Raw genomic sequence first — 12,164 nt, 5'->3', positions numbered from 1 at the left:
GTATAGGCACTGTCCCCACCCACCAACAGAAACGAAACATGTCTCATTCAATAGGTCTTGGCAACCTGATGATTTGTTACTATGACGAGGATCGCCCTATGCATGGGGTTTTCTTGGAAAACTGTATTTTCTTTTTATATATTTTTTGCTCATTTCATTGAAAGTTGCAGGCAGAAGGTTACAGAAACATTATGTTACTGGCAATAATAAACAAACTATGTGCCTTAAAAAAAGAAAAAGAAAAATTCGCGTAGAGCTGTATATTTTTTATATCTACAATATCTTTGTTATTTGTTGTATTTATCAATGATATCTCGTCCTGCTTCGAACATAGTGACGTCCTATTATATGCTGACGATCTCAAAATCTATAAAAGGGTGCAAAGTCATGAAGACACTACCTTACTACAAGGTGACTTAAATAAGCTTTATAACTATTGCATAAAAAATAAATTATCTCTAGCGTTCAACAAATGTAAACATATGATATTCACAAAAAAGAAACACATAATTCATAACTCATATCATATAAATCAACACCGTCTGGAAACTACTGAATGTATACGTGATTTAGGCTTGCACTTAGACTCTAAACTAACTCTTGATGTACACGTAGACAGCGTTGTAAAAAAAGCGTACCAAATGCTCGGCTTCCTAATACGTACGTCCAAACCATTCAAAAAGCAAGACACTCTTATTCTTCTATATCAATCACTGGTGAGATCGTATCTTGAGTATGCTTCAGTAGCGTGGAACCCATACTATCAAATTTACATTGATAAAATAGAGATGGTGCAGAAGAAATTCCTTCGTTTTCTGAATTTTAAAATGAAGAGTCCACGTTGTTCATACGCTGATCTTTTGATCAGGTATAATATGCTTTCTCTGGAGAACCGACGTGCCGTTGCTGACGCAGTGATGCTGCGCAACATCTGTGTAGCCGATGTAGACTGCCCGCAGCTCCTCGCAGCCTTACAGTTCCGCACTCCGCAGAAGTTGACCAGGTCCAAACACTTATTTAGCTTACCGATTACGCGTTCCAACTCAGGCAAACGGGCTCCTATACACAGATTTTGCGACCACCACAACAAGTTACTTTCAAGTGTAGATTTATTCTCATGCTCCCGTGCCTCATTCAAGGCTGCTGTGACAAAATTGTACAAAATAAAACAATAAGAAGTAGGATTCGTTGTAAATGCATATAGATTTTGTAGCGGAAATAGTTAAATTAGAGTTTGCATGTTGCTAGGTTTACATTCTGATACCACTTATGTTCTCAGTGAGATATGTTTAAGGAATCATCATAATCTATACTGTACTAGTTACGTATATACTGTCTATATTGTTCTTGACTTGTATGCTTCTGTTTTATCTCCTTGTAATAAAATAAAATAAAATAAAACAAAATAAAAATCTAATACTACTTTACATATTAGACATATTATCACATTGTTAACTCAATATTCATCTAATATTACATTACTTAAGAGTTCTGCTGGCAGAATAAAATCAGTATGCCTAATGATACTCTGATAAGGAAAATTCAGAAATAGATGTCGTTCGGGTACTATTTAGAATAAAAGTTAGGTTTGACATTCATTTGCATTGGCGGTTTTTTTTTTCATTTGGCGGGTTTTTTTTTTGTCTCGCACTGTTATGGAAAATCGAAGATGTCTGGCCTAAATATATGTATGTATAGTAGGAACATTATTGCTATAACCTTCTGCCTGCAACTTTCAATGAAATGAGCGAAAAATATATAAAAACAAAATACAGTTTTTCAAGGAAACCCCGTACATAGGTCGATCCTCGTCATAGTAACAAATCATCAGATTGCCAAGATCTATTGAATGAGACATGTTTGTTTCTGTTGGTGGGTGGGGACATTTCTGCCCATGGTCCTTTACTTAAGTTATTGTCCTACAAACTCTCCTCTGGTAGTTCATCTTAAAAACATCGAAATGACGGGACGTTCCAAGTTGAACGTAAGAACTTCGCTTCGCTCGCTCGTTCGATTATATGTAATTTATTGAGTTGTACTTTTATCATTTATCTTAAAACGCATTCCTACTGACTCGCCTGATCAATTGAAGTTACTTATAGCAATAACAATACTGAGCCTAATAACTCGTCAAAATTACGTTCACACACAATACGCCAAAATTTATTACTATTATGTCTTAACTTGGCTGCCACATATCTTCTGTTGTAAATATTAAATAGGCATATCATGGCCATGTGACGACCTATTACTAGAACGAGTCGAAAAAGCCCTGTATACGCATGAGGGACTAGCCACGTCGGATACACCTACGTGCGCTTATTCCGGCCCTCGCAAACAAAGATAACGCCGACACAAGCGCCGAAAAAAGGTTTTCTTCCCTACACGCACCTACCTATATCTTACACGTATAGGTACCTGGGTTAGAGGCGGGGCGCTATAAAGAAAATCGTGTAACAGATAACATGGTTTTATCCTCACGAGAAAGCTAATAACAAGTCGGTGAATATACAAGGGCCGATTTTTTTTTCATCAGATTTCGATACAATTTGGTGGAGTTCCCTATTCTGTACAAAATAAGCGCAATTTAACCGTATGTCCTTAAAATCTTCCACATAGTTCAGAAACATATTACATACTTACATTCGTATTTATTTCGCTCAGAATAAGGAGCTCTTTAAAGGATGACTCGACCTAGAACGGCCCAGGTTCGGGCCGATGCAACCGACACTTCATTTTCTATGACAGGTGATCAGTGATCACGTGATGCTTTCTGTAGAAAACGAAGTGTCGGATGCCTCGGCCCAGACCCGGGCCGTTCTAATGTGGGTCATCCTTAAACCAGCCTTTTATCCAAATCTAATAATAATTCACACTAAAATATATATAAGAATAGAATAATAATTAAGTAAATTACTGTACGAAGACTTTCGAATCGAGACGTTTCTTCGAGAATAGGTTTAAGTATTTATATATTAAGCACGCTAGCTTGGAATAAACATAAGTGTAATTCAGACATAATTTCCCTTTGTTATAATACAAACATTGACTGAACTAAAATGTTTCTATTAAACTCGACAAAATGTACCTTCTAACTTCGGTTTTTGTACCTATTCAAAAAGATTTCAATGAAAGTTTCTGCCAAAGTTTACACACTTAATTATTGCCGACTGTACTGAATAAAAATAGTTATTTAAGCTACCACCAACGCGAGGAAAATACTAACTGTAAACCAGTACCTACAAATTAAATCCAAATGAACGCTGTTACAAGTGCGAGTCGGACTCACCCACCGAGTGTTCCGTACTTTTTAGTATTTGTTGTTATAGCGGCAACAGAAATACATTATCTGTGAAAATTTCAACTGTCTAGCTATCACGGTTCATGAGACATGAGCCTGCTGACAGACAGACGGACGGACGGACGGACAGCGTAGTCTTAGTAATAGGGTCCCGTTTTACCCTTTGGGTACAGAACCCTAAATATCACTTAAAAAATTAATTCTACGAGGCAATATGAAGAAACAACTAAAAATTTGCATCGAATTACATTGCCGTTCTTGTGGATAAAATGCAACTTCCTCGAACAATCAAGAGAGCCTTTACAAGCTGGTGTGGTGTAAATTATTGTTTTGTCATCTGCTCATCTACGAGTACCCATAGTTTCAATATGACTTATGACAGTATTGTTTTTTTGCAAGTGAATTTAAGAATGTATTTATGTTTTATAAGTGTTTTTCATAACTTAAAATTTATTGTATTTTAAACTATGAAGCCAACGACGACTAATAAATGTTGACTGCTACTTTGATATCTAAAACAAATCAATGAGGAAATAAATAAATAAATGCGCTTGGTAGTGTAGTAAAATTATGGAAATATAACTTTTATTATTTATATCCGCGTTTATTTCACATTGTCGGATATAGACGACACAGGCAATAAAATGATTAAAGGCGTTTTACCGAGTTAGCGTCGGGGCTCGAACCCGCGGTGGGTGGTTTACAGCCTCCATAAAGCTAACCACTTCACCGCCGGCGCGGGGATACGTTTGCACTGTCTTACGACGATTATAAGATAGACTTTGGATTGCAAGGTATGATGAATATTTTATTGATACAACAAAAACAAGTAGATAAAACATAATAACTCAAATTAAAATAACTTATAAATAATAAATTTGGCCTAAAGTCGTAGTAGCTCAATAGGGTGTCCAGAAACCTGGCCGCATTGCCCCGCTGTGCTGGATAACAATGCTGATCCGCTTTCTTGATTCGGTCAAGTTATGTTCCAATGTGGAAGACAAACAAATTATATCCAGCTTGAAACGAATGTAGTATGATGATGATGAGTAGTATGATTTACAAAGAGCATATATCACTTGGTACTTTACGCACACTAGCGTCCTCTCCCTCCCCCTGACGCAACCCCACTTTTAGCATTAGTTTCAATTTTGGAAATAATTTTATTTTCAAAAAATATAATTGGACCGACTCACGCTGAGCGACATAAATATTGGCCACTGTATGTTATGCGAACATACAGAGAAAGTAATTTTTTTCGACAATTGGGGTAAACTTATAAATCCCATGGTGGTGATTTATGTCATGCCTCTCTGTAGTCTTCTAGTACTTATTTTAATAAATACCTGAAAACATTGCATAAGTTGATATTACAACATGCATCAACCCAGGAGCCTTACCGCAGGCCCGTACCTGCGGTAAGGATAAGGTTGTAAGTAGGGAATGCTCCCGGTACCGAGTTTGTATGACAAGAATCGGGAATTCTCGGTCCCGGTACTGTATTTGTATTGAAAACCAGCACCGGGAGCACCCTCCAGTTGTACCTATTCGAACATTAGGTACAAGTCGATTTCAATTTGATATAATTTTGGCAACACTGCATGGTAGCGGATTTCTCTCGCATCAAAATATCATTGTAGGTAGTTTAGTCATAAACATGAAAGTGTTGTAGATCATTATTTCCTTTATTTATACATATTTAATTTATATTTAAGTTCAGATAGGTTTAGTGATTAAGTTAGTTTTTAATTAGTTTTACGTTTAGTAATACCTATTTTAGTCTGTACTTTCATGAAATATATTTATTTCCTATTGAAAATATTATATATTATTATTTATTATTTATTATATTTTATTATTTATTATTTGAAATATATATATGTATTATTGACGACCGGTTTGGCCTAGTGGGTAGTGACCCTGCCTACGAAGCTGATGGTCCCGGGTTCAAATCCTGGTAAGGGCATTTATTCGTGTGATGAGCATGGATATTTGTTCCTGAGTCATGGGTGTTTTCTATGTATTTAAGTATTTATACATATTTATATATTATATCGTTGTCTAAGTACCCTCAATACAAGCCTTATTGAGCTTACTGTGGGACTTAGTCAATTTGTGTAATCATGTCCTATAATATTTATTTATTTATTTATTCCTTAATTATAACATACACAAGTCTGACTTACACATTGATTACTGGTAAGTGCGATACATTTGCTATTAAACACACATAGCAAAAGTATGAAGTCGCACTTAACTCTAATAAATGTGTAAATCGGAGCATAAGCACTGAGTCGGATTGCCCTATTCCCAATTCCCATACATCCCAGGGTCAATGGAAACGCACTGTGTGGGCGATGTTTTTTATCATTCACATTTCACGTGTCACTCCATTCAGCTTGTTACACGCTACCGGGCTTGGGCCCTGATGACCACCTTTCAAAACCTTACCAGTCATCAGAACCTCAGGCAAACATAACCTATTCACCTCCAAAAATATCACGACTCACCTTTTCTATTGCGATAAGATTCATTTTCGTTTGAAAAGAGTTTCTCGAGATGTAATCGCGAGGTGGTATTCTTACAAGTTTTATAGTGAATCACTTGAGTTTTAGTATTTTTTGTGCCGTCGCTGTTGTGTTTTGGTTTTTATAATGTTTTTATTTGAATAAATGCGATATTATGTCAGCGATGCTGTGATGGCCATTATGGGTTTGTCACAATAATGGTTGGCTCTTGTCCATGACCCGATGTATCGAGTTGGTTTAACATAAAATAACTAGAAACACGATAACTGTATTTCATTTGATCGTCAATTGTATCAACAAGAAAAGTTAGTAAGTTTTTAATTTATTCTCTATATAGCATGCAATTTTCGCACATAACCTGTTCGTTGTCGCTGTGGTCACCGAAACATGGCAAGCAAAGTTCTGGGTATTAAAAATACCTAGAAATTTCGCCCACTCACGGAAAAATAAAAATAGAAACGGGTATCTAGAGTACGACATTCTGAGATGGGGGAATTCTACACTTACACTTACTCGTATTTATCGTTCCGATAAACTGTTATCAATGAAATAAATATTACATACAAATACGTAACAAACACAGATGTATTAAATTTCTTTTAAGATAGCTATGAAATGTTACAATGTAAAGTAATAACATCTACTCTGTTTCTGTAGTTTAAATCTCGTTTGAATGTAAAATGCTTAAGCAAAAAACGGATTAAGCAAAAGTATAAGATGCCTGTTGTGAAAATATTTAAATATAGCCAGAGTTTATGATTCACATCCGAAGTTATGATTCATGTGCTTAAAATCGAAAGCCACTCTGTCTCTCATAAATATGAACTGAATTTAAACCTGCCATTTCCCAATGCAACAAACTCGCTTTAAGGTGTCATTCGGATTATAACTGCGGCTGCATTACTGTTGCGACATTAACTATTTTGCGACGTTGACGCGGGCGCTGTTACTTTCAATTTTGTGAGAAATTAGGTGACGGATTGAACGTTCGAGTAACACCGGCTACTGACACGTCGGAAGGGAGGAGCCCAAGCGATATCTTACCGTCGTTTTGCCATTTGCCAACGTGTATCTAAACAGTCGCGCTTCTCACTCACTACATAAAAAATCCAATCTGTAAAGATGACACAAATACATAAAAAATGACACGTCGAAGACAAATCTTGAACACCTCTACACGCACCGCGCTGTGCCCCGTTGGGTATACTATGTGCTTCGGCAGAGAGGAAATAGTGCGAATGCCGACTCCCTTCCTGGTGTTACTCGAAGGATTGAACGTGCTATTTAACCGAAGCACTAATACTGCAACGTCACTTATTATATCAAGGAAATTGATAATGAAAGTATGCGCGTCACCACCGCAGTAGCCATCCAGCTGCAGTTGAAATCCGAATGTCACCTTTACGAAACATTGTATCACCGGTCCATTCTAGTTTATCATTGCCGATTTCTCAAACAAATTAACACTGAGCCACGTGTTAACCCTTTTGTACGGTTTATGGCTTTATGGCGCGCTTGCGCAAGCCGACAAAAGTGAGAACGGCAGTAAAAGTTCTTTGTGCAATTGTCTTAACGACAGGTTGGGTGAAGAAAGGGTTAAGGGATTTTTGAACCAAATTAGTTTTTGTATCGATAATATTATCGTTAAGGAAATGGGTAAATAGTTTGTTGACGCCGCCGCCGCTTTTAACGCCGGTGGTTTTGTTTTGTTAGTAACTGAGGAAATATGACAATTTAAATATATTTTTTTAAATATGTAATAGTTAAAGTACCTAATAAGTATTTGAATTATTAAAGCTCAATTTAAATCAGCGTTTTATATAAGCAGATAAATATAGAAAGCCAAAAAGTTATTTAAAAGTTTACTTGAGATTATTTTACTTAAGTCATAATCATTATTAATAATAAATATGAATATGAATATGAATCAAAACACCCTGCACATCTTACAAGGTATTTATTGAAACAAATTAAAAAATGTAGAATCCCTCTCAGTCACGTAATATTTTCGAATTCCCATACGGAAGCTTTTTCATAATACTTAACTACCTAGGTAGTTATAAATATAGTATGTAACTCTTCATTCATTACGTATTCAAGCTATTATTTGGTTTTCCTTCTTACCACCTCTATTGCACTACGTTAGACGTTGACTTGTTGGAGCTATGAAGTCTAAAGAAAACAATGTGTTATTGTAAATACTTAATTTTATTAACTCTGAAACTAACAGATGATAATATAAGTAGCCTATCAAGATTCGAGTATGGCATTAATATGTATTTATAAGATCAAGAATTAATTTAGCATCACTATAATATTATAACTAATATGATTAAAATATTATTTATAGCTTAGCAAGCGTTGACAATATGTTTATAATGTTTATAACTGAAGAATGTTGTATAACATGTTATTTTCCATTAATGTGAAATAAATCCATAACATATATAAGTGGTAAAATAATATTGAAATAACTGTATTTACTTACGAACTGTATGTTCAAATTTTATTAATCTTGGTAATATTTGCGAGTAATTATTTACTTTGATTATACGGAACATCGTATGAATTCTTTTAAAATTTTATTTATACCACTAAATTTAATAACCTGTCAGTAATCATATTTTAGGCTTCATAATTACATTAATTAAGTAATTCAAGCTGCGCAGGTACGCAATATAATTTTATGTCATAGATTTTTGTAAAATCCATGAATTTAGACTGAGAATTTATAAATGAATATATTTCAATAATTTAAATTTTATTCTTAATAAAAGATAAAAGAAAAAAAAAATACCAACAGAGAAAAATCAACATAAAAATAAAATAATAATCTAAAAAATTTAACTGACCCGCGAAAATTCTTTTGCAGTATTATTGTGACAGCACTTGACAGTAAAACATCGAATGTAATCAAATTGAGATAAATCACTATAAACAAAATGAGAATTCTTCACTCCGATTCAAATTCCAAGTGCTATACGTAATAAAGGCCGTGATATCACAGAAACATGACAATCTAGAAATATCACATTAAGCCGCCGATTCACATACGAATTTTGTTGAAAAAAACTTGAGGTTTTTACCACTTGACTATAAGGTCAGACGAGCCCAAGGCTAGCGGCATTCTCCCAATACTGTCAAATCTGATTTTTATTCATAATGATGCCGTCATATGAAGTGTAAATTATTTAATTGTCTTTGAAACTATAGGTTCGTCTATCGATAGTTGAGTTTTAAAATTGGAGAGTCTATATTAATAGTTATAGGGGGTGTAAAAATATGTACATGAAACAATATATACGCGACAATGATACTAAGGGGGACATTAGAACTATGAGAAACTTTTTTTTAAAACGGCAACGCTTGCTAAGCTACTTGGTATTTAAAAAAAATGCTAAATTGACACTTGCATATAAATAAATATTGTAATGTAGTGCAGAAGCCTGGATAGGTACCTATCTTACACCAAACACCATTATTTAAAGTCATATATATTTACCTTAGAGCTATATATACAAAACTTATCTAGACTATGCGATGGTCGACAGAACGGTAATTCCATTTCACCTATCTAACGTATATTATACACATTTTACATTAACGACATTGCACAGTTCGTCGGTCCTCGATATGACGTCACTTCTGTTGTCTTCTCCATAGACTCTTTTGAATAAATTAATTACAATAATTGATAACATATGTTCCATGACTGTCATGGATTTCTTTTTTTTCAATAATGTTTTTTTTTAAGTATATGTCTAGTTGAGATATTATTATTATAGGTATGTAGAACTAATTAGCCTACGCGATGCTTATTTCATTATCCATGAAAGAGGCATATTTTTACTGAACCCCAGCAATTAAGAGTGATTTAAATTTACTTTATCTTCGTTTGGTTTATAAATGAATTTAGTAATTTGATGTTATAAAAATGTTGCATTATTTGAAATGAACGTTTATACAATATACAACACATTTAACTGATTTGCAAGATATAAGTGATCACGCAAATACTTCGTGAACAAAGTTTTGTCCGGAACACTAAATTTGCACACAATTGTCATTTTGATGTTAATTTTAATAAAATTGAGATATTTTATGCGACGTAATTTAATGCGATTTGGAAGGATTGGGTAAAAATGTTTTTTCTGGCATTTAAATTAGCGTTAAATGATATTTACTGCGACGTACTTGAGTTTACATACAAAAGAGTTCAACGAGTACAACGGCAACGGGCGACACTGATATAGCTTTGTAGATAACGTATCGATCGTCTAATGCAACTGATTAGCTCTATTTCAACTCATTTCAGTTACCGTACAACTTATCAAAAAGCTCAACGAACACTCATTTTAATGATATTGAAAATTGATTCAAAAGAGCCGACGGAGACGCTTAGAAGGACTTTAAAGGACACTTTCGCAAGTTCCACAGTTAGGCCTAACGCGACAACGCGACGCTTCTATAACGATACTTAGGCTTGGACAAAATAGCGTATTTACACAAACCGTCTTAGAATATCACCAGAACACAAATCACGCTCACTCAGGAGTCCAATATCAATAATTTAATGAGATTTTAGTGCCGAGTCCGTTGACTTACTTGCGCGGTTAGAGCGCGGCGTCGGCGCCGGGCCAGGGGCCGCGGCGGGCCTACGCCAGCGGATACTGTCACAAGGGCGGCTGCGCGTGCGCGTGGTGGTGGTGGTACAGCGACGACTGGTAGTAGTTCTCCGCCGAGTGCCCGTACCCGTAGTTCACGTCGTACATCTTCAGGTCGGACTTGGTGTCGGCGCCGGGCAGCAGCCGCGTGATGCTGAAGGGATGCGGCGCGGGCGCGTACCCGGGCGGCTCCTGCTTCAGCTGCGCGTAGTGCTCGAGCGCTAGCGGCGTGTGCTCGGGCAGGCACAACTCGGGCGCGGCGTGAAGCTGAGCGAGAAGCTCGTCACGCATCTCCTTGTCGTCACCGACGCCGCCGCCGGCCGCGCGGAGCTCCCCGCCCTTATCATGGTGATCTCTCTTCTCGTGCCCTCCGTGGTGTCCGTGCCCGTGCGTCGCTTTCTGCGCTTGTCTAATCACCTCCTTCTTTTCATCCTTAAATCGCTTTTGGCGACGGAGGAAACAACCGTTCTCAAACATGTTCCCGCTGTCTGGATGCAACGTCCAGAACGACCCTTTCCCGGGCTTGTCGGGTGTCCGCGGAACTTTTACGAAGCAGTCGTTGAAAGATAACGAATGCCGAATGGAGTTCTGCCAGCGCTGCTGGTTTTGTCTGTAGAACGGGAATAAATCCATGATGAACTGGTAGATTTCCGAGAGCGTCAGCATTCGTGTCGGGTTGTTCTGGATGGCCATAGTGATGAGCGAGATGTAGGAGTAGGGCGGCTTCGCGTGCGTGTATGAGCGGCGATAGGTTTTGTCGTTCCGCGCTCGCTGGAGCGCCGAGGTCGGCGAGGCGGCCTCCTGTTCTCTTGGTAGGGACCCGTAGGGCACGCCGCCGGCGCCGCCCATGCAGGACGCCATGGTGCTGGGGGGCGAGTAGCCCACGCCCGGGGATCCCATGCACGAGCCGCCGGCCACCATGTTGTTGGAGTACAGGTTCGGGTAAGGCTGGGCTGGCATGCAGCCCATGCTGTTCACGTAAGGCGGCGCGAGGCCCGGCGACAGCGAGCTCAGCGACGCGGACGTCGGCACGTCGCCGTACGACAGCTTCTGCGAGATCATGGCTAGCGCATCACCCGCGCGTGCACGCCGGCCAGGGGCAAACACTCGCACTGATTGAAAGAGTAAATAGAGGCCAGGGGCCCGGCCGCCCCTCCACGCCGCCGCGGATTGGCGCCCGAGGGGGCGGGGTCAGTGTCGCCCCGCCCCCCGCTGCGCGCGCACGGCGCCCGCGCCCGCGCGACCCCCATTCCTCGCCCCGCGCGCCCCTCACCCCTCCCCTACGCGGAGCTTCGCGCGCGACTTTCCACTGCTAATAATACCACAACGATAAAAACATGGAATCATAAGTGCGTTAGCTGATACATTTCCTTGTAGAAAATTTCAGTTGCTCTCACACGAGATTGTTAGAATGCCTTCGGGCTTATCGCAGCGATAGGTAGGTGTGTGTCGTCTGAAAGTGGTTCGGTTCGGATGCAATCAGAAGCGTAGATAAAGCAAATCGTCGGTATATTTGTATGTGAGTACTTAGATAAAAAAGCTCTTAGAAAATTGCGTAGGTACGTATATTACAACGCGTTTCTTGCTTTTTATCAGTATTTCGCAATTAAATAACGTATTTCACTTTTATTACAAATTATTCGGTGATATTCCTGAGTGATTTCTAGAGAT

General features: G+C 38.2%; 1 protein-coding gene across 1 annotated transcript; it reads right to left on the bottom strand.

Annotated features, from left to right (window-relative positions):
* Positions 1 to 8,018: 8,018 nt before the first annotated feature.
* Positions 8,019 to 11,757, bottom strand: LOC133528253 (silk gland factor 1). The gene has a single exon (XM_061865556.1). It carries the CDS (start codon positions 11,553 to 11,555, stop codon positions 10,503 to 10,505), a length of 1,053 nt encoding a protein of 350 aa, XP_061721540.1. The 5' UTR covers positions 11,556 to 11,757; the 3' UTR covers positions 8,019 to 10,502.
* Positions 11,758 to 12,164: the final 407 nt, after the last annotated feature.

Source organism: Cydia pomonella, chromosome 19, assembly GCF_033807575.1.
Source record: "Cydia pomonella isolate Wapato2018A chromosome 19, ilCydPomo1, whole genome shotgun sequence".
In the NCBI taxonomy this organism is placed as follows: Eukaryota; Metazoa; Arthropoda; class Insecta; order Lepidoptera; family Tortricidae; genus Cydia; species Cydia pomonella.
Note: the sequence above shows the minus strand (reverse complement) of the source record. Positions and strands in the feature narration are given on the sequence as shown.